The sequence below is a fragment of the Lepisosteus oculatus genome, chromosome 16, assembly GCF_040954835.1.
Source record: "Lepisosteus oculatus isolate fLepOcu1 chromosome 16, fLepOcu1.hap2, whole genome shotgun sequence".
NCBI lineage: Eukaryota > Metazoa > Chordata > Actinopteri > Semionotiformes > Lepisosteidae > Lepisosteus > Lepisosteus oculatus.
This window is the reverse complement of record NC_090711.1, coordinates 7,550,217-7,577,853: the sequence shown is the minus strand read 5'-3', so window position 1 is coordinate 7,577,853 and position 27,637 is coordinate 7,550,217. Positions and strand designations below refer to the sequence as shown.

The following is a 27,637-nucleotide window of genomic DNA, read 5'->3' as shown; positions in this document are numbered from 1 at the left end:
AACTTTTGTACTCTTGCGTTTCTTGCAGAAATATTGCTGACACCCTGATGGACTCATCACAAGTGCTAGAATGGTGATTCACTGTGAACCCTGTTAAGAAATGCGTGCTCCATGTTTAGGCAGCTTAATTGTGCCCATTTCAATGGACTGAAAACAAAAACTGAGCACTGTTCCTTTGCTGAAAAGCCAGTTTCGACCAGAAGAGACCCCATAAGGTGAACAGATCACCTGGAACGAATGCTTGGAATCTGAGGAAGACTTGAGACTAACAGCTGGGTGTGTGCGTCTGATGTCCAATCTTAAGAACCTTATAAGTCTAGTGTGGGATTCTTGGGCCTTGGCTGTACCCTTTTAGGTAAAGGAGCTACCTATATTCTCTGGACCAAACAGAAAAAAACGGTCTGATTGTAAAACTAAAGAGCAGTCTCATTTCATTAATAGAATACAAGTCATGCAGTATTTAGCCTTTTAATATGGGAAACACTCTTTGCTTTGAAATTTGATGGGTTAAGGTACTAAGCAAAATTATTTAGTAGCAATTGGGTGTTAGTGTTTGCACTTTACAGAGAGGCTAATATTGAAAGGATTGTTGCAATATTTCTTGGTCATTATAGCCTTATTCAAGAACTAATGCACAAAGCATAGCTGGTTTTTCTTTTATTCTTTAAAAATAATCAGAGGCCCATTTTAATTTAAAATGTAATAAGTGGAAAGCAGTAAGCACAGATGTTTTTTTATTATGCAGATTTAAGCAATAATTTTTCCTCTACAGTTTAGACTGAAATTGAAATGGAGTGTCATCAACTCAAAGCAAAGGTACTTCAGTATTAGATGTCACATTTTTAATTTTGGTTGTCTGTGAATATGAATTGTAAATATGCTCAAATGTATTATAACTGCTTTTGTAGGTCACATACCGTTTTTGCACAGATTGTAAGGCTAAATATTTAAAAGTTTATATATTTTTTTTCTCTGTTTCTTGTAGGTCAATACAGTTTCACTTTCACTGTGCAGTATTTTATTTGGGGGAGGGGAGGTGCATTTACCTAATAAGTCATCTGATTTTCTTGTAATAGCCACTTTTTTGGATAAAGGCACTTTTGTTCCTGGTTAAAATCATCACTTTCCATTTTAAGAGAAAATTATTTTATGGTGGGTGGTGGTGAAAAGAAATGGGACTTTTATTTTGGATTTAAGCATAAAATAAGTATAATTTTAAACCTGAGTGTGGTATATACAGAAATGGGCCACCCTGCCTGGGTGTTTTCACATGCTTGAAAGGTATGTGGAGTGTAGAGTTTTATGTGGGCCTGAGCAGTGCTAGGCACGTAAGCTTTGTTAATGTTTTTTTTACCTCATCCTGTTCATAGATCTAATGTGAGACTGGTGGGATCAGATTTAGATTTTGTGGAACAAGGGATTTTCTTTTTTACCCCTACCATAAAAGCTTGTAGATGTTCCCTAAAATTAAAAACTTTTTTTAAATTCCTCGATTAACTTTGTTGCAAATTGAGGGTTTGGAATTATTCAGGATATACTCCCCATCATGACAGCCTGCAATGGCTTTGACTTCTGTTTTCTGTTTGGGCTGTGTATTCAAGAGAGAAGCATGTGTAGCTGGAGTGTGTGTGGACATTGGATTTAAGCTTCATGTGTTGTTAGTGGTGTTGAGATTGCTGACGAAACTTTGTATGTGTTTTGGAGGAGACACCTTTAAGAATGAGTGTGGAATTCTGACTTTTTTAATTTAACAGTCTGCATTAAGGTGGCATTGTGATATTTTATTCCCTTTAATGTTTCCTAATGTTCTTTGAGATATCTACCTTGTAAGACATGCGCAATCCAAAGATTTTTTTCCAGTGCTTAGAACAGTTTCTTACATTGACAGCATATTTATGTATGTGTGTGTATATACACATATGCACACATGCCTACAAAAATATATATATTAAAGAATTTTTGTATATTGTATCTAGCAGAATAGAATAAAACCTGTTTTCAGTTTTACAGCAGCAGTTATTTCCTTCTCTTTACTTGTACAGCCAGCAGAGGGAGCCCCTTTGCAGCACAAGTAAAGTTGAGATTTTGGTGATGCTAACCTATACCAAATCAATATAAACACTGCTGTACTGATACGTGATGAGTGGGAAAAGTTGGAGTAAAATGAGACGCAGTTAAGGCCAATACAAAAACATACATTAGAAATGTAGATACTGGACTGTCTGAAGGCCACTTTAGATTTTAAAGTAACTGGTAGGGACTAGAAGTTGCTTTTATTTCATGACATAGCTTAGTAAGGAATTAATTTTAGATTCTTGATGAGGGTTAATACAGAACCTTTGACCACATCATCTGTGCTTATGCTTTTTAATTCTTGAGAAAAATGCAAAATTTCTTCTTGCTCTGTATTTGTTTAATGAAAGGAAATACAAATATGAAAAACATGCGGTCATTATTTCAGGATGTAAATTACTATTGGCGGTTTTTTTCTTACTTTTCTTGATGTTAATATTGATGTAAATACAAATTTCTATTTAAAATATTTTTGAATTGTCTCTTTTTTTTAAAAACAAATCTGTGTACATGAGTTGGAGTGCTGCTATCCAATGCTGTGAGACGTGGTTTTCTGTGGTTAGTAAAGATATTTTCCTTCTCAGAGCAGTGATGGAGAAACATCAGAAGCCATTTTTGTGAAGAGGTTAGTGTTGAAAGTTTAGCGGCTATCTTCTGTGTTTTGTATAGAAGTGCATAAAATAAGGGGAGGCTTGTGTTGGTTGATCTTTCATTTCTGGTAAGTTTGAGTTGCCAGTTATGAACTGGAGTTTTAAACTCTGTGGTTTCTTGGCTATGACAGGTTATTTTTGGTTTTACTCTTGTAGTTTGTCCAGTAATGCTGAACCTGCTCTGCAGTTATTGTAATATTTCAGATTCTATCCGAATGGCTATTGACTCTTTTGATATAACGTAGAGTCCTATTGTTGGAAATTGGTAATAAGCACACCGGAGACTGATTATAGAAAGGGGATACCTAGGCATTCAACACTTTATTCACAAACTCATAAACTATCAAATGCTCACTGATAAGCCAAAGAAAACATGTATGCAAGATTTATATACAAGTCTTGGTCTGTTTATTTCCATTTAAACTCTTTTGTCAGATACAGTAGTCCCTTTTTAAAAGTGCTTACCAAAAGATCCAAGTTTTTTTTTGTCTTGAAAGAAAAAAGAAATCCAATTTTTGTGAGACCTTTGTAATTCACTTCAACAGGCTCTATAAAAGTACATGGAGCTGAGATAGGCAGTTCTTATCCCCAGAAATGTTTGTGCATTTGGCCAATATCCTGTCCTGTTTGTGGACCTACAAAATTCTCAAGGTAATACTGTTATTTCTTAAATATTTTTTGTTATGCAGAACACTGTTGAAGATGCCATCTTATCTCATTTGTGTATTATAAAATATATTCTGACATTTATATTAATTGCAAAACATACATTCATATACATACAGCAATTTAGTATATTTGCTTAAACTGTCATAGCACCAAAGTATAGCGAAGACAAAATTGCAGGAACAGCAATCTAACATTGTGACATTTGTTACATACACTTTTTTCTAAGAAATAGACATATGAAATCGACAAAAGCAATTACAGTATATTGTGCTTGGTAACTTAGATTATCCTTCAGAGAATGAAAGGCCAATACTGTACAAGCTGAATAAAACACTTCTAACAGTGATGAATCTCCATTAGGCCTCCAGTCATCCTTCTTCACATCATACTCTGAAGATTCTTTTAAGTCTGGCATCATTAGTCATTTCTGTTGAAATTGCTTAAGTCTAGTTGTGTCCCAGGGTTAAACTAAGCAATCAATATCAACATAATCCAAAAAATGAACAAGTTACTATCCTCTTGCTCTGTGCCACTGTGTTGTCTTAAGAACTCTATGTGCATTTACTGGAATACTATTGCTTCTTAAATAATGCCCCACATGCTGAGCTACAGTATGTGAATTCATCATAGTCCGTTACTTAGTGGAAAATCAAACACTTGTGAAAATTACTCCCACAAGAGTATTTAATACACTGGATAAAAATAATTTTAAAAAAGGCAAAGCAACATCCAAAACAAGTGGCATTGAAAAAGAAAACTTAATAAAACTGAATCTGTCTATGCTGATGCATCAGCTATGTAGGATGCTGCTGAAATCGGTACTGCAGTCACTGCATGCACTGTTAACTTGGAAATGCATTCAGACAGGAAGTGCAATCCTTGTGGTCTGCTTTTACAGGGCAGGTGACACGTCTTCCTTTTTTTAAAAGTAAATACCCCCTAAACTGAATGCCAGAATTAAAAATCTGTCAAATCCAAAGTGCCAAGAACACTACAGCTGAGAAAAAGAAATATATAGCCACAATCCAGAGATCTGAACAGGTATAAACATAATACAAAAGCTTCCCCTGTCACCAAAATTATATTAAAAGATTTTTTTTACTTTACGAATTGAAGCCTTGGTAACATTTGTTAGCCATGAACATTAATTACTTCTCAAATTTACTTAAGTCGCTAGAAGTCTAAGACCATCTTAAAAAGAGGATGAACATTATTATGAAAAGATTTTCATCCCTTGCCTATGCAATTTAGTCAGCTTGAAAACATGGGGTTGTATAAGGAGGGTGTAATTCCATCTTGGTATAGTTGCAAATTCCTTGATGAAACTGTTTCGCAAACAAAACTGTTGCTTCAGTCGGACAGTTCCTGCGTGTCCTCTCCTCTGAAGTGACTGCTGTTACAGGAAGTGTGAGTAGCACTCCTGGGAGTGGGGTTGTGGCTCTCCAATTCTTCTTCCTCCTCCTCCTCCTTGTGTGGAATCTGATTGCCATCCTCGCACAGCTTGTGGAGAAAAGCATGCGACTCTCCCTGACTTGAGCTGCTGCCCTCGTCTGGGGTGGAGGGAGGAGCGATGGTCTCTTCTCGGTCGAGCCCCAGAAGGTCCCACAAAGCCTCTGCAGCAGCCTCACGGAGGAGGAAGGCTGGGGTGGCGATGGTCAGGTAGAGAGTGGCGGTGGATTGGCTGGTACATGCCAGTGCTGGATCTCCTTCCTGCCCCAAGTAGGTCCCAGTGGGCTTGTGTCGGATGTGGCGTCCTGTGAAGTCATTGACGTTGTCCAGCAGTTCAAACATTCTATCTACAGCACCCCCAAAATTGGTCCAATCTTCCAGGCTTACGTTAAAATTCAGTTCGAGATCGTAGGCGTGCTCGTCAAGTCTGTACAAGGTTTCAAGTTCTAACCAGTTGTTCTCTCTGGAGAAATTCACAGGGTGGGGTTCAAAGGGCTTAACCTTCCCATCCTTCCCAAATCTGTCCCCTGAAAAACAGCAAGTGGGTTATTACTTCACCAGTTCCCCTTTTATCATACTAGATGCTCACGCTTATCCAGGGTGACTTAAACGCTTGATACTGTTGTACATACACTACGAAAAATTACAATCACGCTCTGCCAACACTTTTTCAACAGAAACAGCTTAACTAATAGTAGCAGGGTATTAAGTCGTTTACTTTTTTTCACAGATTTAATTGAATATTGTGTTTTGTTAAAACAATCAGGTTGTTCAAAATGGATGTTAGTTGACTAAAAAATTTGAGATAAGGACACTTCACAGTGACTAAAATTAGAAGATGAGATATCAAAGTAGCAAAAAAAAGCCTCCCTCTGAGGATTAGGCTTTGTTAAATGTCTTCATGTTGAAGAGGTGTTGGGAAACAGGCAGTGCTGAGAGCTACAGAAACCATGGAGTCATGCATAGAAAAAAAACTGGTTATAAAATTCTGTCGAGCGCTGCATGCAGAAAGAAAAATGTAAAAGATCCTGGTAGCACTGTGATGAGACAGAGTGATATCCTCCCAACTCACAGCGATTTGGAAGTGGGTTTCTTCATTTTTGGCCATTTTCGACGATGAAACTGCCTGATGTACAAGCAACAAAAAGACAAACCGTTAAGCTGCCCCCTCAAGCAAATAGAAGCTGCTGGTCACAGATCAAAAGTTCACACCCTCCTTTAAAGCTGGATAGCAAGTACTCATGCAAGACAAAGGGAAAAGGCACAATTCTTAATAAAGCAAAAAGATTAAGAAGAACTTAATAAAGATTGTAGTTTCAAGAGTCAGGGTTGTTTTTAAAATGAAACAAATGCTTTGGGGATATTTTTTATCCCTATTTATTTTTCCAGGGGTTATTTGTGTTAGTAAATGCTACTTTTCTGTATTAAACTGAATTTGTTCGTCAACACTGGGGGAAGTAAAGATTTTACTTAGTGAGCAGATACCTGTATTCATCAAAGCTTCCTCCCTCTTTACCTCCTAAAGAAGAAACACTATGATTAGTTAACAGAAGAAAGTGACAAAGATGACACATTTACGCACTCAATTATGATGACTTCTGTGAAAGCCTCCTCCTGTATTGCTCCAACATTAAATATCTTAAAGAAGATAACAGACATATCCTAAGAGGAGAATTTTCTTAATGTTTTTCTCTTATGGATGCTGCACATTGGTGGTGGTGGAGGGGAGTCCCCATTGCCTGTAAAGCGCTTTGAGTGTCCAAAAAAGCGCTATATAAGTGTTAGCAATTATCATCATTATTCTTTTCTCCAATGTTTTACTATTCATGAGCTACGAAAAAATGACTTTTCTGATAAACAAGCTCAGTGTGCAAATGCCCCAATTGCTCTTTTTCAATCTTATTAAAGCTGAAAGACCCGATTCTTTTAAGGGGGGAGGAACAGATTTTCCACACCAACAAGAACATTTAGGTATAGATCACATGCAAGTTCCTGTGCAGGCGGGGATGGCTGAAATTCTGTGCAGCTTTCCTTTGTGGTCACGTGGTGGAATTGAGCTGGAAGAGCACTGGGGCCTCGCGCTGTTCTACCAGTTTGGGGCTTACCGATCTCCAGGTTGCGGGTGCGAGGGTTGCACTGCTTGTGCCCCTTGCAGCTGCGCAGCTCCATCAGTTGCACGTGCAGCTGGTTGAGGACGTGGCGGTCCAGCGTGTTCACTGCGTTCAGGAGCTGCAGGGAGATGGGGAGAAACGCTCAGGCCTGGAGTCTAAAGGCAGGCTGAGAATCAGCTGGAGAACGAAACAGGTGAGTCTTCACTTCCACAAGTGTTGGAGCACTCATTTTGCTATTACATTGCAGGTGGACACCCTATTCACAACCTCTGTTAACTGGTTCCTCCAAAGAAACATTTATGAGCCGTTTTCTTGAAGGACTTGTAGAATATTTTATTAAACAAGTCTTTGCAATATAAGAAACCTTACCATTGCCATTTTAAGATGGCTATTCACAGTGACTATAAAAACACCATTTTTAACAACCTAGATAATTTTAATCAGAAAGAAACTGAGCTGTCCCTGTCCTTTTCCCCAAAGTCAATGTTGACAAATTCTATTCCAGACCTAAAATCTTCTATTAATGTGATACATTAAAAACAAGACTGAGCAATTTCTATTCACTGACCTTTCACAGTGGCTCAACCTCTGCCCCTGGGTTTTTTAGTGCAAACAGATGCAGGTCAGGGCCTGACGGTAAGAGTTTGGAAAGAGAGGGACTGGTTTTGGATGTGGCCCAGCGGGCTTAAAGGCACAAAAGGCATCTTAACTATTGCAACTTCTTTTTTTTGCTTTGGTAGTAACTAAAAGTTATTACCCAGTGTCAATATATTAGAGAACGCTAGTGTTGCCTTCACTGTTAAGATTCCAAAAAGTGTCAGCATACATGCAGGCCAGCCCATTCCAAGCACTTCTTTCATTGGAGCAGCTGTACAAACTCCAGTCATTGAGCACTGGTGGTAAGTTGTATTTGAGATATCTACCTGGTACGGGTCTGTGTTGAGGTCAAAGTACTCCAAGAAGCCCGTGGCAAACTCGCAGAACAGGAAGTTATGAGTCTCGTTGATGGTCCTCATGCACCAGTACGTGTTGTTGTTTGCACTTGTACAAGCGCAGAAGGGACCCACTGAAAGAGAAAAAACATACGTCAACTTCTGAGTCACCCTTGATAAAATTGTATGTCATAAAAAACCCTGCCTCGCATGCAACGGCCCACACGATCGCGATTGCATTTCATGTGCTGCTTGTGATTGAATTTCATTTGCCGAAATGTAAAGCTGACATGAAGCCACAGACCTGCAAAACAGTTAAGCCAGTTAAGCTTTGTTTCGGTTCGTTTTAAATGGCCTCACTTGTCCAGAACGGAGCAGTCTGCCAGTGCTGGTTGTCGTGTGTGAAGCAGGTGAGGCCCGGCATGCTGCAGGTGTCATTGTTCCTCAGCCTCTTGAGCAGTTTGCGCAGTTTCTTCTTGCGTTTCTGCTCCTTCAGCAGCCACTGCTTCTTGTCCTTCTCCTGCATCACTTTCCTGGGGCGACAGAGATACAGCACTGAGCGCCAGGTCATGGTGGCGAGCTCCTCGAACAGGAAAGCACACGCACGCATCCCAAAACTGGGCACGAGTGCAAGGAGGGAACATAGGCAAAGTGGTATGTTTATAAGTGTTCATTTCAGCATACAGATAAGTCAGAAAGGCAAAATGGATGAAGATGTCCTCATAGTGGATGGAGGTAACCATAAAGTCTGATTAAGCAATGACCGATAAAAGCATATAGTGTACCAGCCTCAGCTATCCCGGGATGCTCTATTGAAGAAATGAACTGTTTTGAAAATGGACACCAAAAGGATGGTTGATGAGGGATTTACAAAATCTTAAAGGGAATAAAAATATTGACCACCAGTGGTTTCTAAAACACCTGCTTGCGCAGCACGTAGAGAAATCAGTGCAATCCTTTAAACAAACACCTATTAATGCACAGAGCACATCAAGTCTTTTTTGTGATTAGAGATGCCTGGACCTTTCTCTTTGGGAAGGCTGGGCTGTCTAGTTTTCTTGTGCTCTTACAAGGGACTCTTAACACAACACAGTCCTAAATACAAGTCCTTAACTTGCCTGCACTGTACTACGGTTAAAGTACATACTGAGAAGAAGTGGATTTGAGTGTTTCCTGCTTCTAATCAACTGTGGTCCAATGCAAATGGAATTGGAATATTTAAAAAATGGTGGCTAATGAAAATATCAGGGCATTAGAAATATCTCATTGTCTTTTTGTTTACAAAAAAATCACTTTCCAACAAGACTGTTGCCTGAGGCAGGCTAGAAAAATTAAGTCCTAGGTGAGCATTTCATGTTCCTGTAAATAGAACTTTACTAGGATCACGGTGTGAGGTTACTTAGGAGCTTCTCCACTAAAGGAGTTGAGAGATAAATTTCTAATATGTATTCATATGTGATTTTATCAAATTTCAGAGTTTTGTGTTAAATAATGAAATTCAGCAGCAAAAGCAAATAGTAATAAGACTATAATAATAAGAGCTGAAATGAACATACCCTCAGGATAATATAGATTCAAAGGCTGAGATATTAGAATATTAAAATGGCTGAGAGGTATGAGATTCTTAGTTTTGGGCAAAACTTTAATAATAAGCCTCTGTTTATAAATGAGAGAATAAAGTTCTATTTAAAACAAGCAATAACAGCAGCTCAAGGTTATGTGTCAATCTAAAACATAGGTGCACATACTCAGTACATTCAAAGGAGTTTAAGAGAAAAATCTAGCCCTGTCACAGCCATAGCAGGTCACAACCTTTTACCTTATTCGTGTTTTACTAAACAACATCTCTCTTGTATTATTTATATTCTCATTTCCAGTTGAATTATTGTTCAGGGGCATTTTGAATAGGTAAACGTTTCATTGCATTTTAAACTTTGTCCTTGAAAAGTGCACATTTCCTCAGTCTCAAAAGAAATTAGGTCTCTTGACATGGTTATAATGAGAGACAGAATGGTTCTCTCCTTACCGAAAAGGGTGAAGGCCACCTCCTTTATGCTTCAGTTTTCCCTTGTGCTTAGACTGGTAGCTAAATCATAAGAATGAACAAGATTTAGTTGAAATTTGTATTTCTGGTCATATGTCTGGCACAGAAATGTGAGCTTGTCTATTCAAGCTTGTCTATGAAGCCTGTGCACCATGGAATAATGAAATTAAATTACACACAAATGGTGACCATGGAGAATGATAGTACCACTGTAAAAAAGTCCATGATATAAATATGTGAAGGCAATGTGGTTCACACTTGAAAGAAGCTATTGAGCATCACCTGTCATTGTCTGTGGGAACGCCTTCCTTATTTGCATGGGTATCAAATTGTATTGTTCAGTGGTGCAGTGGTCATCATAGCAGTTGATTAATTAGGCCTAACTAACTTTTTATAAGGTCATAGAACCTTAGCATTTGTGTGAGTATAATTAATAGAGAACATTTTATCATTTGTAACGTAACATTTTTGTATAATTCTTGAAATGAAAACTGTGAAAGTTACCAAAATGTTTTTTTTGTAAAATGTTCAAATACCGTGCAGAGAAATGCAAAGTCTCTAATATTCACAACCTCACTTTCTGCTCTTCTTTGGTGAGTGAAGTATTAGGAGACTGGAGTTTAACTGCCAAAAACAGGTTTTTATACAGGATATCTTAGATATGCGCAAACATTGTTTATTTTATCGTTCAAGAATCTATTAATATGGAGATTATATAAGACCTTGTACTGGTCCGCCATACCCTAATTTAAGTAATTTGAACCAGTGAGGATTTTTTTCAATTCCTCTTAGTTATGCCTAAAGGTATCCTGTCCCTGTGGCTCACTATTCCCTTGAGTCCCAGTGTGTGACCCACTCACCTGTACCGATTACAGTCACAATCCTCAGGACGGGCTCGCTTAAGGTGCCCTCTGACTTCCCTCAGGTTCTTTATTTTGGTTTGCAGAGTTTCAATCTATCGGAGACATTAGAACACACCCCCGGTCATGCCCCTTGTTTGTATAACAGCGCATACAGTGGCTAGAGCATGAACAAACAGCCATGGTGACAAAGGAAGAAGCCCAAGGTAAAAAGATCCAGATGGGAAATCTCTCTTGACCAGCTAAAGAACCATGAAAAATCTCAAATACATAAAAAGAGGCTTCAAACAAAAGTATATCTCCAGAGGAAGCAGATTGAACAATCCGCAGCAGTCCCTATGAGATATTCTGGAAATGGGAAGACCTGTAGAGAATGACTGTGATGATCTCTCCATGATTTTTGTCACTGTCAGTTAAGGAACACATAAGGACACTGTGCAAGGGCCACTAGAGGCCAGCTTTGTGCTTTCAGCTGGGTTCCCTTTTTTCTTCCTTAAATACAGTATAATGAAATCATTAAGAAAAGTAGCACGAAAGGGACCCACCTCATGATCAATATGCAATTTGTGATCCTTCCACGCCTGGAGTGACTTGTATAGACCTACATCACATTTCACCGTGTCATTAGCCAGTATGGAGCACCTGTAGGGCACAAAAAAACGGCACAACTTCTTTCAATGCAATTCCGCAGGCAGACTGTTTTTCCACAGTTAGATGTGATGGATCGATTCTTCCTTTCAGGGATAAACAGACCTGTTGCATTTACATGTAATCGCACCAGGTGCTTCACGAACCTAGCTGCATACAAGCCAAAATTAAGTATTTTCTGTCTTGAGACTGATGTTCCGGTGAAGGTCATAGGATTCCTTAAGACACTCGATACATTTTGAAGTTTAATGCTGCCGTCCCACGGCATTATATTTTTATACTGAATATAAAAATGCTAGAGCTTTTATCCAAAGTGGTGCAGCTGACACAAGGTTGCCTCAGCTTGACTTACTGACCTGTGAGTGACCTTGATGGAGGAGGGCACCAACAGATTGTTGCTGACGCTGGGGCTGTTGGTGCCACCCATCCCGCTGAAGTCCTCTTCTTCATCTGGCGCCTCGTCCTCCAGAGTGTGGCGCCTGCTGGTGTTCCTGGGCGCCACAGGCTGGTAGCCGTCCTCCAGTTCCACAGTGAAGAGCTCGCCATTCAACTCCACCGCCACTGACCGTGACAAACGGTTACGGGTGTAGCTCTTGTTGGCTTTGAACTCTGGAGTCACAGGGGAAAATTGATTTAAAAAAAAATCTGTTCTGTGTTTTCAGCATCAATCTATAATACCAGTACTTCTACTTTAAACCGTAATGATTATCATTATAATCACTTTCTGCCTCTGGAATGGTTTTCTCTAGTCCTGTTTTATGTAAAACTCCAGGTCTTGAGCGCTAAAGCAGCTCGTCTTTTATAACATTTTTAAATTGCTAATGCTTCTACTGCCTACAGGCTACCACTAGATGGAAGCAAAGCATATTTGTAAGCTTCTTTAAGAATGCTTAAATATAGCTTCAGCTAAATCTATGCTGATGTCATGCCCAATTACTTTACTCCGCTTATTAGATATTGCATGCTTCTGCAATAAGTAGCAAAGCTGTGCTTTTGCTATTTGCACAAATCCTATAGTATGTAACTTACTAGAGTTTTAAGATTGTTACCTTATGTATAACTTATGCACAAGCCTATTACAATAATACACAACTGAATTACTGATTTATTATAAAAGCAGTTTGTGGTTGGAAATCTGCCAATCATAAGAATTTACAGGCTGTGTAAGCTCAAATTGACATTGATTTTAAAAATCAATGATGAGGAGTCTGAAAACGTGGGAGGGACTCTAGTAGGTGGAGGAAAGTGAATTAATGAAAAACATCTGGGCTGTAGAACTACTGTACCACACTACTGAGCAAAACACAGGAGCAATAATATGGCAAATGTGTTACAAGCCAGGTGAAGATAAACAATCAGCTCACTTACTCTTCTTGGTCAGAAGCTTCTTCTTGAAGGGGCTGATTCTGTAGTCGGCAGAATCACAGTCACAACCTCCAGAGCTGCGGGCATAGAACTGGGACTTCATGCTGGCCAAGCCATGTTTCCGGGATACAGACTGCATTGCCATTCCTTTGCACTTATGCAGTCTGAGCTTGCCTGTGGGGTCTTCCACACACTGCCATTTCTGTTCAGAAACATAGGCCACAGCACCTTGAGCCCAGAACCCTCAGCACCACCGAGCTACAGTATTTCTCCTTTCCACCCATGTAATGCAATATAATTGAAAAGCATCTAAAAAGGTCCAGTGTGAACTTGGCATACTTTAGAAAACCTTCAAGCACGTAATGACAAAGGACACCATTTAAAAGAAAGAAATATTTCTGCAAAAGAATACTTTGGTTTTCTAGAGTTCTTTCTTTTCCTTCTAATATTGAACTCACTCATGTACCAAAAATGAGCAGTGATTAACCTTAAAAGATGGCTCTGTGGATACAGTACTTAATCAAAAGGAATATTCTTTTTTGTATAATGATTTATATAGCAAATCCTCTGAGTCACATTCTATGTTTTTTCAGCTCAACTGGGGAGATAATTGAACTCAATTAACATACAGGTACAAGCTCATTAGTGGGTGTTAAAATCATCGGTTCCTGAGAGATTGAGGTTTTCTCTCAAGAAGCTGATTTCCTGTTATAATTCAGTTTATTTCCTCCAGTTATGTTTTCTGACAGATTTGATATCTGTTCATGTTTTTATATCAACAAAAAATCATAATCTTAAACGCATAAAAAAAAACAGGCGAGCAACTAAACCCTTGGGTTTTTTTTTCTGCCTGGAGAACATGCAAATTCCAAGCAGATACCAACCCAGGAACTGAATCCAGTGCAGTGATGCAGGAATGCTAACCACAGCAGCACTGTGCCACCCACTTATAATAAGTCGATTTTAAGATAACTTGTACTACAGGTAGCATTGCTGCTGATGATGGAGATGGGGGAGGTGGGGGTAGATAATTTCCTTAGGTGTAATGACCCGAAAGTAGAAGATACTTCAAGTGATTGCAGGCTGCACAGACTTAGTTGTCAAAGACGGTGTAGCTTATGCCATCTCACTCCTGACACAGTGATGAATTACTGTGGTGGCTGAGGGACCCTCCTGTTAATGGAAACCCTTTCTAAACCTCATCTACTTCCTTAATATTTTCACAGTGGCTGATTCTTCCCACTTCATTACACTCTACCTGCAATGCAAATGGGAAAAGATAGACAAGTGTATCGGGGAGTTTAATGTTCTTGCTGTCATCAAGGCAACGTCTGTGATCAATGACTTCTCAAATTGCACCGTCAGATTCACAGCAAGTTAAACTCATTTGCTGCGTGTGTTCATGCACTGCAGTAATTGTTCTGAGTAATTCAGGACAGTTAATTATAGCGACTTTAATATTTGTGGCCCTTCCATTTCATACAAGTATGTGATGCAAGTGCTGTGTTTTTTTCCTTTAGTAGCCAAATATTTAATTGATTACAGAAACAGAGTGCTGGAATGAGGAGCTGTGTCAGCATGCGACAGTGGTTAATTCCACGCTGAAAAGTGAAAGAGAAAAGTTCACATCTGGTGAATGCCCCAGCAGCCAAAAAGTTGTGTTCTTTCTTTAATTTTACTTTCCAGCACGGGGACTAACTGCTACATATTACAAACCAGAATGCTGTTCTGATAAATGGATCACAAATTGTAGTAAGCACTATATGAAAGCCTCTGGTGGAAACGTGGCAGAACCTCAAATTACGATCACCACATGTTCTTAAAGAGGATGGTGGATAAACCACCACCATCAATGTGCAGCCACCTGAATGATGCAAGGGAAGCCATAGTGCGCCAGAACACTCACCACACATCAGCCATTAGTGGGGAGGAGAATAGAGTGATGAAACCAATTCATAGATTGGGATTATTAGGAGGCAAGGGCAACTGGGAAATTTGTCCAGGACATTGGGGTTACACCCCTACTCTTTTCGAGAAACGCCCTGGGATTTTTAATGACCACAGAGAGTCAGGACCTTGGTTTTAAGTCTCATCCGAAGGACAGCACCTTTTTACAGTATATTGTCCAGGTCACTATACTGGGACATTAGGACCCACACAGACTGCAGGGTGAGTGCCCCCTGCTGGCCCCACTAACACCTCTTCCAGCAGCAACCTTAGTTTATCCCAAGAGTTCTCCCATCCAGGTGCTGACCAGGCTCACACCTGCTTAGCTTCAGTGGGCTGACAGTTGTGAGTTGCAGGGTGATATGGCTGCTGGCATAATAGTAAATGCAACAACTTCATTGGAGGGTCAATACAAAATTGTGGTTTTCGTAAAAGAATGGAAAAGGCGGAAAGAATTTGGAAAAGCGTAAGATGACGCTGGCACAGCAGAGCTCAGGTGGAGACAGAAGTGTGCAGTGCTTTACCTGGCCCAGCTGCTCGCAGGGTGTCTGGTACTCTGCACGCTGGCAGAGGTCCTTCACACGCTGGTACTTGGGCAGGAAGTTCTCCTCTTGTGCAACTTCCTTCCCATCATTCCTCTTGTGCAGCAGCTTACTGTGGGAAACAAAAAGCACCATTGTAACCTGGAGGATATGCATGCTCTTAATTTAGTGTTTCCCTCATCACAAAGAAAAAAGCATATAGTAAGAACTTACAAGAACTATATTCTTGGGTGGATAGTAGCTGTGCATGCTTTATAAGCAAATAAAAAACTGATGTACAGATTGATATACAATTGACCACAATGTTTAAATGGAAAGTCATATTAAAATAAGATAAAAGTTTACTGAATTATATGTATAAATGCCACTGCATAGTTAAACTTCATGGGTATAAATATCAGATCAACACTATTTAGTTTATTATTAAAAATCGGTACTTGTCTATCAATTGACTTTATTATTAAGATAAGCTCCAAATTAATACCCCAGCTGCCTTAGAGAATCAGCAAAACAATATCCATGTTTTAGAGAACCCTGGCCATTTGCTAAAGACTTACCCTCTTTCCACAAGGAAGGAATCTCTCCACACTTTTGCCTTCTTATTAAACTGAAATCTAAAAATGAATCAAGAAACAAGAAAAAATGAAATTAGGCACAACACACTAGTCAGTGCAAGAAAAACAAATTGCATACTTGACTGCCATATCTGCATGTGACAATTTATACTAATTTATACACAGAGCAGCAATTTCTAGGTTCAGTAGGAGGTTAAACCGACTAAAAAACTCAAATATTTTTCCATCTCTTATCAGAAATCCACTTATTCCAGGCAAGGATCACAGAAACTTGCAGCCTATTCCAGCAGCACAGGGCACAACTACACCTTGGACAAGACGGCTGCCAATCACAGGGCACACACACAAAGGAACAATTCTTAAATAGCAGTTAACCAGCCACTATGTATTTGGTAAGTGCCCCAGGACCCAAGAGCTGTGAGGCAGCAGTGCAACGCATCAAAACAGACAGAAATATAGGTGCTTATTTAACTACAGTAATTAAACATACTTAGTAAAGTAGGAAATTCTCACCACTCTTATCTTCAATGGCACAGCTCTATGTAATAGGTCTGCTAATGGAGAATACTGTACTTTCCATTTCTTTTCATTACTAAACTTAATATTTCTCCATTACTTTGTGATATAAAGTGAAAACAAATCTTTAATTACTTTGCAGTTGTTGTTTTTATCAAAGACCCTCTTCTTCTCTTCTACCGTTCCCTTACACTAGCAAACAGCAGAAGAAGAGCAGCTCTCTAAGAGCACTTTCTACTGCGGGGCTCAGTGCCTCCTAACCCACAGCACTCCTTTGAAGCCCTGTGCACCGAAATAGAAATAACGCGTATTGATCAGCCGTGCTATAGCAGCTTTTTTTCCTCTCTCTGCTGGGTTTGAGCCTGCAGCCAGTAGAAGATCTGAGAAAGCAAACCGCAGGAAATAAGTATCCTTTCCAGGAACTGACACTCCCTGACACCAGCAGTCAATTTCAAGGTGAGGGAAGACCACTCGTGCCTGATTACATACAGGGCAAACCAGAGACAGGATCCAATCCACGAACCCTGTCTCTGCTCCCCTCTTTCTTGTCCCTCCAGCCCCAAGCAACGCAAACAATCCAGACAACCTCACAAGACCCTCCGACCATCAGCATTTCATATATTGATGTTGACACTTCTTAGAAAGACAGAGAGGAATTTTTTTAATAAAAGGCCGCTTTACATTTGAAACCCAGCTGAGCTGAATTAATGGGCTGCACTGAAACATGAGTCATGGCAATACCATTCTGCAGTCAGATCTTTAATTCCAGGAGCCCCTTATTTCTAGGCCTAGAAAAAAAATGTTTTATAGTCCTGCCATCTCTGTTTCTGACTGTTACGTTCACTGATCAGCAAATTTCTGTATCCTCGGCTTTCGTACTGTTTAGGGGCTATTCTGCAAGACACATACTCTCCTTCCTTAAATCTATAGTTGTCTTTGGTTGACATTACTTAAATTACTTAAATCTTAATGCCGTCACAGGAAGAAATGAAGAGATTTCAAAGCTACATTAATTGCTTGTTGAATTTTACAAATAGCTGCAGTACAGGGACACCTGATGTTACCAATTTATAAATCCCACAATAAGGCTTCTAGTACCTGTTCACTGGCCTTTCCGTGTCTAGGAGCTTGAGAATAGACTTGCCATCCATGTCAGGCGGAATGTCCAGACCAGCAATGTCCAGTATAGTGGGTGCCAGGTCGATGTTCAGAACAATGTGTGGATTACTGGGGAAATGTGGGGATGAAAATAGTTATTAAATACTTTCTAGATGGATTCTGGGAAAGTAAAAGTTCACCCTTTATTGAGACAACAAATGAAACAAAGAACTGTGTCGAGAATATAGTCACAGCAGCTCTGTCGGGCTGGAGCTTAAACCAAGAAAAAAACGCAGGAGGAAAGCTTTATTAAAAAAAAACAGTAGCCTCCATCTGCTGAGTGCTGTGAAGCACGGGTCTGAGATGCAGAAAGAGAGAGAGGGAGATGGAGAGACATTTTGTAATGGACTGACACTTCAAAGTGTTTCAGCTGACGGATGTCTTCCACAGAACTGTGCAAGCTCAAGGGTAAGTGCACTGAAGTACCTGTAGGAGCTGAATGAGGAAAGAGCAACAAGGTCAAAATGTAACATTATCACTGTGAGGTCACAGTATGGGGTCACCCTGCACATTGGCGGAGAGCTGAGCCCATCATTTTTCTACTTAATAACTCGGCTGTGTAATGCTTTTCTCGTACAGGAGTATGTCTTAAATGGACTGAAAATAAACAGTGCAGTAGTAATGCATTGCAGAGAGATTGAATGCTTCACGTGAACCCATGATTAAACAGGACTGGTGGGAATAGAGTTTTTTCCTTTTTGTGCAAGGCCCAATTTTCTCCATTTCTAAGGGGCTTGCAGTGCCATTACAGTTCTTTGACACAGGAAGTATCAATGGGATATGGCGAGGTAATCAGACGAAAGGGAGAAGAAAACAGGCTTACAAGATTTGCAGAGATTACTCTGGCCATTTGCCAAGACCCTGGGGACAATATGGCAGATTCATCAAGGAGGGGATAATATGGCCAGGACACCAATCACACATTAGCAGCTCCCCGCTAATGAAATGCACCGAGGCAGCATCGTGACAACTGCAGCTTGAAGGGTGACTTTCACACAGAGAAGGGACCCGTTTAGCAGGAAAAAGCACCTTGTTTCTGCATGACAAAATACACCAGTGACATCTTGCACATCAACTTGCTCTTCCAGGCAACAAACATTTACTCATTGAGGAACCCACTATCTACATGGTGTTAAATAATCCAAATCTGGCTTGCCAGGTTCAAGATGCAGTATACTATACTGACTGGAATCTGACTTTTAACTCAGTGTTATTCCGTCATACACCAAGGAAAGAGAGCCAAATCAACTGGACTAGATGTCCACTTTTGGCCCCTGGAGTCAGAGTTTATGCATTCATTTCACTGTTAAATTTAATGTAAAAATCATTAAAAGCTCAAACGTAGCCAACTGCCAGAAATGAATAAGCATTGCACTTAGCAGAAATGCTGATGAGGATGTTCTTAGGTTAACTAAAAATAGACCTATAGAACTGCTACATACTCCACTAATCCAACTTGTAATGTAGGAAATCGCACAGGGTCGTGACATGCTGTACAATCTGTGTTTACAGGATTTCATAATTTCATAGCTGTTTCCACATGTTGGCCTAAATGCCTGATAAGCATACTGTACGTGCAGAGGTTCTCAAAGAGCGGGCTAGGACAATCTGAGAAAATGGCCGTGGTCAGGAACAGGGACCTATAATGAATAATGTTCCTACAAATTCAACTTTGTTGAAAATAGATAACTTTCATAGAGCGGTGTAACAGGAAAAGTTTAGCCCTTGCAATACGTCAGACTGGCTGAATAACAAATAACAGACTGGATAAAACAGAGTAAGCAGGAAACTTAGAAGCAGCATGTCCTGTTTCAACAACAGTCAAAGATTACTACAGAATCTTTAAGGTGTGTGTCCTTCCCTCAAGGAAATCGTCTAAAAATATACAGGAAATAAGATGAACTTACATTGTAGCTCCCTCCAAATTGGGTCCCCGTATGTAAAATGGCACCCGGATGTCAAACTCATATGGCATGGATTTGCCCTTGACCAGCCCGAACTGTCCGATGTGATACCCGTGGTCAGCGGTGTAAATGACGTAGGTGTTCTCTAGTTCACCTGTCTCGACCAGCATGTTGTAGACCTGTGGAAAAACAAAGGAGTTACCAACCTGGCACAGGGTTTAACAACACACAACTCATCTTTGTGTCCTGCTAAGTTCTGGGTCATGAAGACAGTTTCAGTTCTTCGCATGTATTTGCTCCCTTTAACAGGAGCAAAATAACCTTCTGTATACTTGGGAGCCCAAAACTGTGCTCACCTCCACTCAGCACGGGTAAGAAAGAGAGTTATTAAACCCAATGGCAATTCATCCTTGTTCTCACTGACGTGTGTTGGCTTTACCAAACCACCCATAACAAGCGGTAAGGCGTGTAGTTCTGCGTTTCAAACAAGGCACAGTGGGATGACAGCTTTATACAGTGTATTGTTGGTGCATTTCAACAGATGCAAGACCAGAAAAAAATATTTATAGAAGAAAATATTCCAAGTCCAATAAACAGAGAGCAAGTAGTATGATTATTTTAATAGAACGAATGCCGGAAATGGTAAAGAAATATAAATCCCTCTTTTTTGCTCTGTTTGCTGCATATGTTTAATCTTTCTAAAGCATGTCTTGCCAGCTAGAACTTAATTGAATTGGACCTTCACTCTCCAGAGTGAAGCCATACACTTCGTGAATCTTCCAGCCCGACTGGCAGCCTCTGTTGCCTCGATGCCAGCAGACGACAAAAAAACGCACACCGTGGGGAGGAGCACAGCCCAGGTAGGGAATCCGCTCAGCCGGAGCACAGGAAACCAGCGCTCACCCTCTCCACTGAATCGTCCACCGACAGCAGCGTCTGCAGCCTCTTCCTCTGGAGCATGTTGGTGAACTCCATGTGGATGGGCTTCATGGGGCCAGTGTACCTCATGATCCAGTGCTTGTCGGGGTTGGGGGCGTAGTTGTAGCTTGGCGTGCTGGCACAGCAATTACAAAACAAAAAAAACAATTAAAAGCAACAATAAAAAAGCTTCTGGATGAGACTGGGAAACAAATGGAAATTCAAGAGCTGTTTGACCCTGCATTTTTGTTGGCACGCTGTACTGGTACTATATTACAACCTTTGGTACCCAAATTAAAAAGGTAATAGACTTTTTTCCTGAAAAATGTCTAAAAAACTCCCGCAAATACAGTATATAATGTATATGTTGGAGAAAGTCTTCATCATAATTTCATAGGATGTGGAGCAAATATGCATGTGATCTGAATACAATGATGTGTGAATAAACTCTGATTCACACCATTTAGATATAAAATTTACTGTCAACACAGAAAATATAACTTTAGGGACAACATTTTTTTCATTTGCACATCACTATTTGAGAGTGATATGTGTGTACCTTGACATTCAAAGCTTGTTTTTAAAAAAACACTTGTATATATCTTTTCATAATTTACACTTCATGTCCAATGTTCTATCCATTCTACCTAACACTGAAAGACTCACAGCCCCTTGTGTAATGGATAGTTACATCATGATTCTGTTAATATAAAACCAGTGAGTTCATTACTGCATGTGAATAGCTTATTAACAGCAGAAAAGTAAACTCAGGATACACTGCACAAAATTAAATGACCTTATCTCCATCCTTTCCATCCTTCTGAGGTTTGTGAGTCCAATTTGTGAGTAAATCAACGATATATTTACTTTAATATGATTCACTGCTGCCAGAATGAATATAATGAAATACAATTAAGTCCCATCCCTCTACATGATGTGGGTACAAAAACAGCCATGCGCAGCAAAACAGTACCTGAATATTATCTAGAAGCCATTATTGTTCAGATACACTGTAAATATCCTTGAGTTTGGACTAAAAACTGAAATCTGAGTTGCCATGTAGTGTTGTAACAATCACTTGGGTAATATTTCAAAATGCTCCAGCCATTCACATGACATATGCTGCATGAATATGATAAGTGACTGTGAACCATGACATTAATTAGTTCACAATCCATTTACCCCCTTCTGTATTCCCTGCTCATCCAAATGAACCCTCCAGTCGCACATAACTGCAGGTGGCGGGATCACACAGTCAAAGAAGGTGCGTCTGAGTGAATTATTGCTGGCAAAAACTTCAAACCAAACAACATATTTTTTTTTGCAGTCCGGCCCTATTGCAAAATCAAACCGTAGATGATCAATAAACCACATAAAGCAGAGATGGAATGAAGAGAACCACTCAGAAAAAGGGGTGAAGACAGAGCATTAAATACAAGTCTACATTCCCATTTCAAGCAAGCAGGCCATTGACATTCAACCAAGCACAAAAAACATCTGGCTGTGGCCTGTATTCATTTGTATTCATTCCCTGGAGGGATGTTCTCTGTAATATTAACTCAAATCCCTGATGGCTTCTTCTCAGGTGACAGAAGGCATAAATGACGCCCCTTCAATTGTAGTACTCCACAGCAGCCACAGGAGGCCACCGCATCTAAACCATTTTAATAGATCCGAAAGGCGATTAAGGATCAGTGAACTGTATTTATTGCTATTCTTCACCGCTTTAAAACCCTTTTTAACATGCTCCAAACTTTACCCCACCGGTAGGCATTAGCGCTCAAGAGAGCTTTCTTGGCAGAGCCCAAGGCCCCAGCAGTTAAATCTTGCCTCCTCCCTGCTGTCTTCTCTTTATTACCCGATGCATAATCCTTTCAGACTAAACAGATTCTTCCACAAGCTTCCAGCTGCTAAACATGGGGTAAGAGATCTTTAGTAAATGGAGAAAAGACTGATTGCCGATGAAATCGGTGATTGTCCCATGACCTGGACAATCATATTTTTTCTCAGAATCCGAAAGGTGAGGACACATACTGTAGTGCAGCAATCATAGCAGAGAGGGGGAAATGGAAGAGAAAAGCAGGGGTGAGAAGGGCAGAGCGATAAAAAGCGAAAAACAGAGCAAAGGAAGGCAGAGGAACTAAGAATGATTCTTTTCATCCCAGTTAAACAAAGAACAGAGAGGTGATCACTGTCGCCTGTTTTAGATGGCTAAAAAGGAAAATATATGACACCTTTAGAAAGGTAATAAACATAGTACTGCACTCATAAAGCAATTAAAAAAGAAAACACCAGCAGCACTAAAGAAACACATTAGAGCAAACTCAGAAGAGTCTTTAGATGAAGCATTTGTAATGCTAAATGTCTTTTCCAATTACTGAAAAACCCAAACAGCCTTTTCTTACTGCTTCATTCTCAAATGGTCGGCTTTCGTGGTGCCATTAGCTGGGAACATTGCATTACTAAAGCAATCAAAATGTGCTATACTTTTTCAAATGGGAATTAAAAGCATTATTTGTGGTATCCTTAGGAATCGCAGGACTAAAAATTAATTTCGCACGGTCCCAAGCCCAGTGTTTTGTTTTTGTCAATGCATGAACATTCTTAAAGTTTAATTTTAAATTAAACAGCTGGTCTGTAAAGCAACTCCCATAGGGTCAATGGTTTATTGCTTGCAAAGCTTTTGTACAAGCTCTTTCTAAAAGATGGTTTCAACTTACAGGATGTTCTACAGCACATCAAACAATGAACAAATATTGAGCTCATGGTAGACACAGAAAGAAAATGGAATAGATATTTTGTTAACACAGATCACTTAAAATTAGCAATACAGTATTAAAGTGATATGTCTGTTTTGTTTGCTGGAAGGCTATATACAGTAGGCGGTATGCCCATGTGCTTCACATCTCCCTCTTGTACGGCTGATGCCCTGTGTCTTACCGTTTCTCTTCATATGACTATTCAGAACTGGGAGAGGAGACAAGGACATGGAGAAGCACTGTAGCAAACGTGGTAAAACAAAATGTGTGGGGAAAATTTTACTGCGAGGACATACTGAGTTAGGGAGCAAAAAGATACAAGCTCTTAGAAGCTTTCAGTTATTGTAACACTCCATCTGATCCAGTGCGTTGGCAGACCTTGACAGAATTTAATGTCATGGAAATCTCTCCAACTCATTATTAATCTGAGCTAAAGGTACTGTATATGTCATTCATAACTGTATTTAAAACATACTGTACAAAGGAAGCACCCTACACTTGTTGTGAAGGAAAATGTACACTTATTTAGACTGCAACTGGTTATTGATATGAGCTAAAGGTAGTACTGTATATACAGCATTCATAATTATGTTAAAACTACACTGTACAAACATAGCACGCTAAACCTGATGTAAAGAAAAATGTATAATAATTTAGAGTGTTCTGAACTACAGCGCAGAATATCTACACTTACAGAATGCAAGTGTGATTCTTTATAGCCTATCAATTCCAATGCAGAAGACATACACAGAAAAGTAAAACAACACTTTTTAAAAAATTAATTAGCCTGACCTTTACAAGGCATTGAAAGAGGATTTTAGTACAAGAGCCTGTGCACTGGTTAAAATGTCATTACTAACATTTTTCTGGATAAGCTAAAATGCTGTTACGCCGCAGCAAGAACATTGGTCTCACCCGAGCCATTCCAGAATTAGATAAGAATGTTGTCCACATGGTTTGGAATGGTGCTGCCCAGTGAGAGATATTTTGCCTGGGGGCTTTCAAGACTGATCCCAGCTGGTGAGCAATTAGGAGTAGGCAGCAGTTAAAAGTCAGCTGACACTGGGAATGAAAGTTGTGACTTGCCCTTCCTTTGCCAAATGGCTCACGAACAGAGGGAGGGAATGAGAGGCTGTGAGACTGTGCATTAACATAGTGTTAAAGCCTGACTTAGAGCTCCTATTGAAGAACAGAGGAATTCTGTCTGCAGCTGTGGGAAAAAAAACGAGTTTTAGCAAAAAGAAAAGCTACCTCCTCCACTTGCCAGGAAAGCTTTCCATACAGCTAACCAATTTCTGCGGTATCACAAACTGCTGCTCTGCTGCATCTCGGCCAAAAGGAGTTCATGAATTTCTCACAGGGGTGAACTTGGGGTAAAAATAAGGCAGCACAGAGTTTTTTTTTCAGAACAGATGTCATGTTTTTTTTTTCTAAAGCACTCAGGTTATAAAAGCTGAATTATTATATCCATTGTGCCGTTAAAAGTACTACATCATCTGTGCAAATTACACCAATTCCACTGTTTACCACCGTTATGTGCTGTTTAAGTTCTGTAGCACTCTTTCCCTTTTTAACCCTCATGTCACTGCGAGGGACAAATCCTGCAGACCTCTCTGGGCAAGACTCAGGGCTGTTCTTCTCTCATAAGGAAATAGTTGTCATCCAGTAGACAACTAGCTTTCCTTTCCTGTGCAAAAGGGGGCAGATTCCTTAATTTGATTATTCTGATTTTCAAACAAAGGTTAAAGGACTTCTGATGTTGAAAATGTTCGCTGAAGAGAGTCAGGAGCACAGGAGTACAAAAGGAGTACAGAGGCTGCATGGAAGGCACTACAGAACGGGCTGCTTTTTCCCTTCATGAAGGTCTTTGCTCAAAGCCTTGTAGGGCATCATGCAGACTTCACTCGGACTTCTGGTTTGTTTAGAAAATGTCAAGTAACGCGTCGCCCCGACAACGGCATCTTTCAATGTGAGCTTAAGTCAGGCGATGTCGTGCCAAGGAAAGGTTTTCCTCCTTCCAGAAAAAGAGCAGTCATTTAAAAAAAAAAACATTTCGTCTCATTTAAAAAAAAAAGGTTTCGAAACAAATATCTCCATATACTGTTCATCTAGTGCCGCTTTGAAGCGATCTGTGATCACTGTTCCAATACACTATTGAGGATATTATGAAGATCAGATTTTAAATAACAACCTCAAAGGTCCAATTAACTAAAAAAGCATTGAATAAAAAGAACAATTTTTGGGAGGGGAAAGTTTATGCAGACTTACATGTGCTGGGAGGCATTGGGGAAGGCGTTGGAGTACTGGGGAGCAGAGTCCTCTGGCCCATGGGGGGCAGCGTGACTTAGCACCATGAGCACAGGGCGGTGGGGGTACATCTTCTTGGACATGCGGAAGTAGCTGATACTGTCGTTAGTGATGAGGTCAGTCAGGTAATCCTGAAGAGCATAAAAAATAATAACCAAGTGCTTAGCATTTGCTACAGTAAAATAAAAAAAAAAACATTTCTAGTCACATCATTCTGTCAGCTTAAAAATCTTTTCTTGGTGTGTTTCATGATTAATTACTCCCAAAGCACCAATAGCACAAACAAGGAAGCCCACATCTGTATTTGCCCTCTGCATTGATGAAAAATGCAGATTAAGCAAAGAAATCAAAATGTAAAATACTACTGTAACTACTAACAAATTATAAAAAAATATTTTTTAATATTCTTTTAATATCCCTCATGAGTTTGGTTGAGCTTTCTAGTTATTTTTTCGATTGTTTTATGTTATCATAATCTCAGTAGCATGAAACTGAACTTTTATAACTACAAAATGGAGTTCAACATCTCTTCAACATCTTTGAATGAGACAAATCTTCCCAATAATAATTCCATTAAGGTAGGGAAATCAATCTTTCCATGACCATGTTGGAAACATTTACAAGCAATATTTTGCTTTGGAGACCCCTCTATCCACCAGAGGCATTTTTTCCACTGCCCAGGTCTTGCAACAGTTGGCAAACAGCACAAGAGTAAAAATTGGTGCCAGGTGTTGCTGATTTCTTCTGGCTCAGTGTGAAAATAAAACTCCAGGCTCTGAAATGGAGAGTGCAAAACGTTTTGTGGAGAGAAACAAAAAAAAAGAAAAAAACTCAAGGACCCTAAAAAGCCCGAGTTTTGGCTGGGTTTGACACAGCTGTGTCTCTGACCTGCAAGAGCACCCCCCATGTCGTCTGCTGGAGAATTAGGGTTTTCTGAATGGTTCCAAAGTGCTGCTTTAACACGCCAAGCCTCATTCAATATCAGCAGCTGGTGAATGAAATTGCTAATTTTAATTTGAAAAATGTGAATACCACACTAATGGAGTATTTTAAGGGCGAGATGGTGATGGTATCCAACATGTTCCTGGCTGTTGCAGGACTGGGTTCTGCTCCAATTAATTTCAATTAAAACATTTCAAGTAATGATTCTTACCCTTATTATAAATGTTCTGAATTGGGAATGCTAGCGCTGTAGATCTCTAGTGAGCAGGTTCCTCATGAAGGATGGTACAGTTAGCCTCCACTGCAACCTTATGATTTCTTTTCCTGAATAAGACTAATGTCCCATCCTAGCTGAGTCAGCCCCCCCTCCCCCAAAGCCCCAAACTCATTTTACCACACCTTGTGAGTCATTCAGGCAGAAAAGATTAAGTTGCACTGGCTGGGGAAAAACACCATGTTGCTTAGTTCCCACTGAATGTCATATATAAAGAACATTTGAGTGTACTGTATCCACAATTTAAAAAAATAAATGTTAGAGAACCACCCTAAAATTCACAGATGTGGAATAAAAGCGGAGACCAATAGTGTTGCTCTACATGTATTGAACATACAAAGTAATACGGCTTAAAAAAAATTCCAATCTCATTTACTTGAGATATACAAATATATATTTTCATATACAGTATGTGCATAAATGTGTAATGAGCTAAATAAAGAATATTTGTGGAGTGGATTCAATTAAAAAATAATTTAATCAAGAGAATGACACCATGATACCTTGGGGTATTGGAAGCCATGTTTTTCCCGGACGCCATTTCTGCTGAGGGTATAGTTGTAGAACCGGGAGTTCTTCACCAAACCCACCCACTCCTTCCAACCCGGTGGGACGTAGGACCCATTGTACTCATTGAGGTACTTCCCAAAAAAAGCTAAGAGCACAGACAGGAAACAAAATGTTTGTTTATCCCACAAAAAATAGTACTTCCTCTCCAGCAGAAACACTAGAATACACAGCATACGCAAGCACAGAAGTACAAATTACATCCAAGCATCCTTGTGCCAGCAGAAAATGTTAAACGTTCAAAAACAAGCTTTCAGGTGTTCAGGTCCTAAATTTTGAGTGAGCTTTTGTGCTAATATATGTTTTGAAACTCAACAAGTGGAGCCCGTTTCACTAGAGTGATTTTAGTCAAAAATATTTTGCGACTGGTACTTAACGAGGAACAGAAGCATGACATTTTTTTCGCTTGTACAGAAGAGGCTTCAAG

At 39.8% G+C, this 27,637-nt stretch overlaps 2 protein-coding genes across 10 annotated transcripts in view; one reads left to right on the top strand and one right to left on the bottom strand.

Annotated features, from left to right (window-relative positions):
* Nucleotides 1–3,211, top strand: part of ncoa3 (nuclear receptor coactivator 3) — a 59,956-nt gene extending 56,745 nt beyond the window's left edge. For all 4 annotated transcript variants that reach the window (XM_069179577.1, XM_015364808.2, XM_015364806.2 and 1 more), the window contains one exon: nt 29–3,211. In XM_069179577.1, coding sequence (XP_069035678.1) covers nt 29–40 — 12 coding nt within the window. In that variant the 3' untranslated portion in view covers nt 41–3,211. The remainder of the gene's footprint in view (nt 1–28) is intronic.
* Nucleotides 3,212–5,254: 2,043 nt separating this feature from the next.
* sulf2b (sulfatase 2b) overlaps nt 5,255–27,637 on the bottom strand; it is a 116,802-nt gene continuing 94,419 nt past the window's right edge. For 4 of the 6 annotated variants that reach the window (XM_015364809.2, XM_015364810.2, XM_015364811.2 and 1 more), the window contains 18 exons: nt 27,147–27,298; nt 25,389–25,558; nt 20,347–20,497; nt 19,447–19,622; nt 17,480–17,608; nt 15,848–15,904; nt 15,273–15,402; nt 12,805–13,003; nt 11,793–12,045; nt 11,334–11,430; nt 10,789–10,883; nt 9,911–9,970; nt 8,245–8,417; nt 7,876–8,018; nt 6,947–7,070; nt 6,327–6,360; nt 5,914–5,967; nt 5,255–5,368 (listed from right to left, as the gene is read on the bottom strand). In XM_015364809.2, the coding sequence (XP_015220295.2) occupies nt 5,338–5,368; nt 5,914–5,967; nt 6,327–6,360; nt 6,947–7,070; nt 7,876–8,018; nt 8,245–8,417; nt 9,911–9,970; nt 10,789–10,883; nt 11,334–11,430; nt 11,793–12,045; nt 12,805–13,003; nt 15,273–15,402; nt 15,848–15,904; nt 17,480–17,608; nt 19,447–19,622; nt 20,347–20,497; nt 25,389–25,558; nt 27,147–27,298 (2,228 nt within the window). In that variant the 3' untranslated portion in view covers nt 5,255–5,337. The remainder of the gene's footprint in view (nt 5,369–5,913; nt 5,968–6,326; nt 6,361–6,946; nt 7,071–7,875; nt 8,019–8,244; nt 8,418–9,910; nt 9,971–10,788; nt 10,884–11,333; nt 11,431–11,792; nt 12,046–12,804; nt 13,004–15,272; nt 15,403–15,847; nt 15,905–17,479; nt 17,609–19,446; nt 19,623–20,346; nt 20,498–25,388; nt 25,559–27,146; nt 27,299–27,637) is intronic. The other 2 variants (XM_015364812.2, XM_015364813.2) reach the window with 2 other exon arrangements.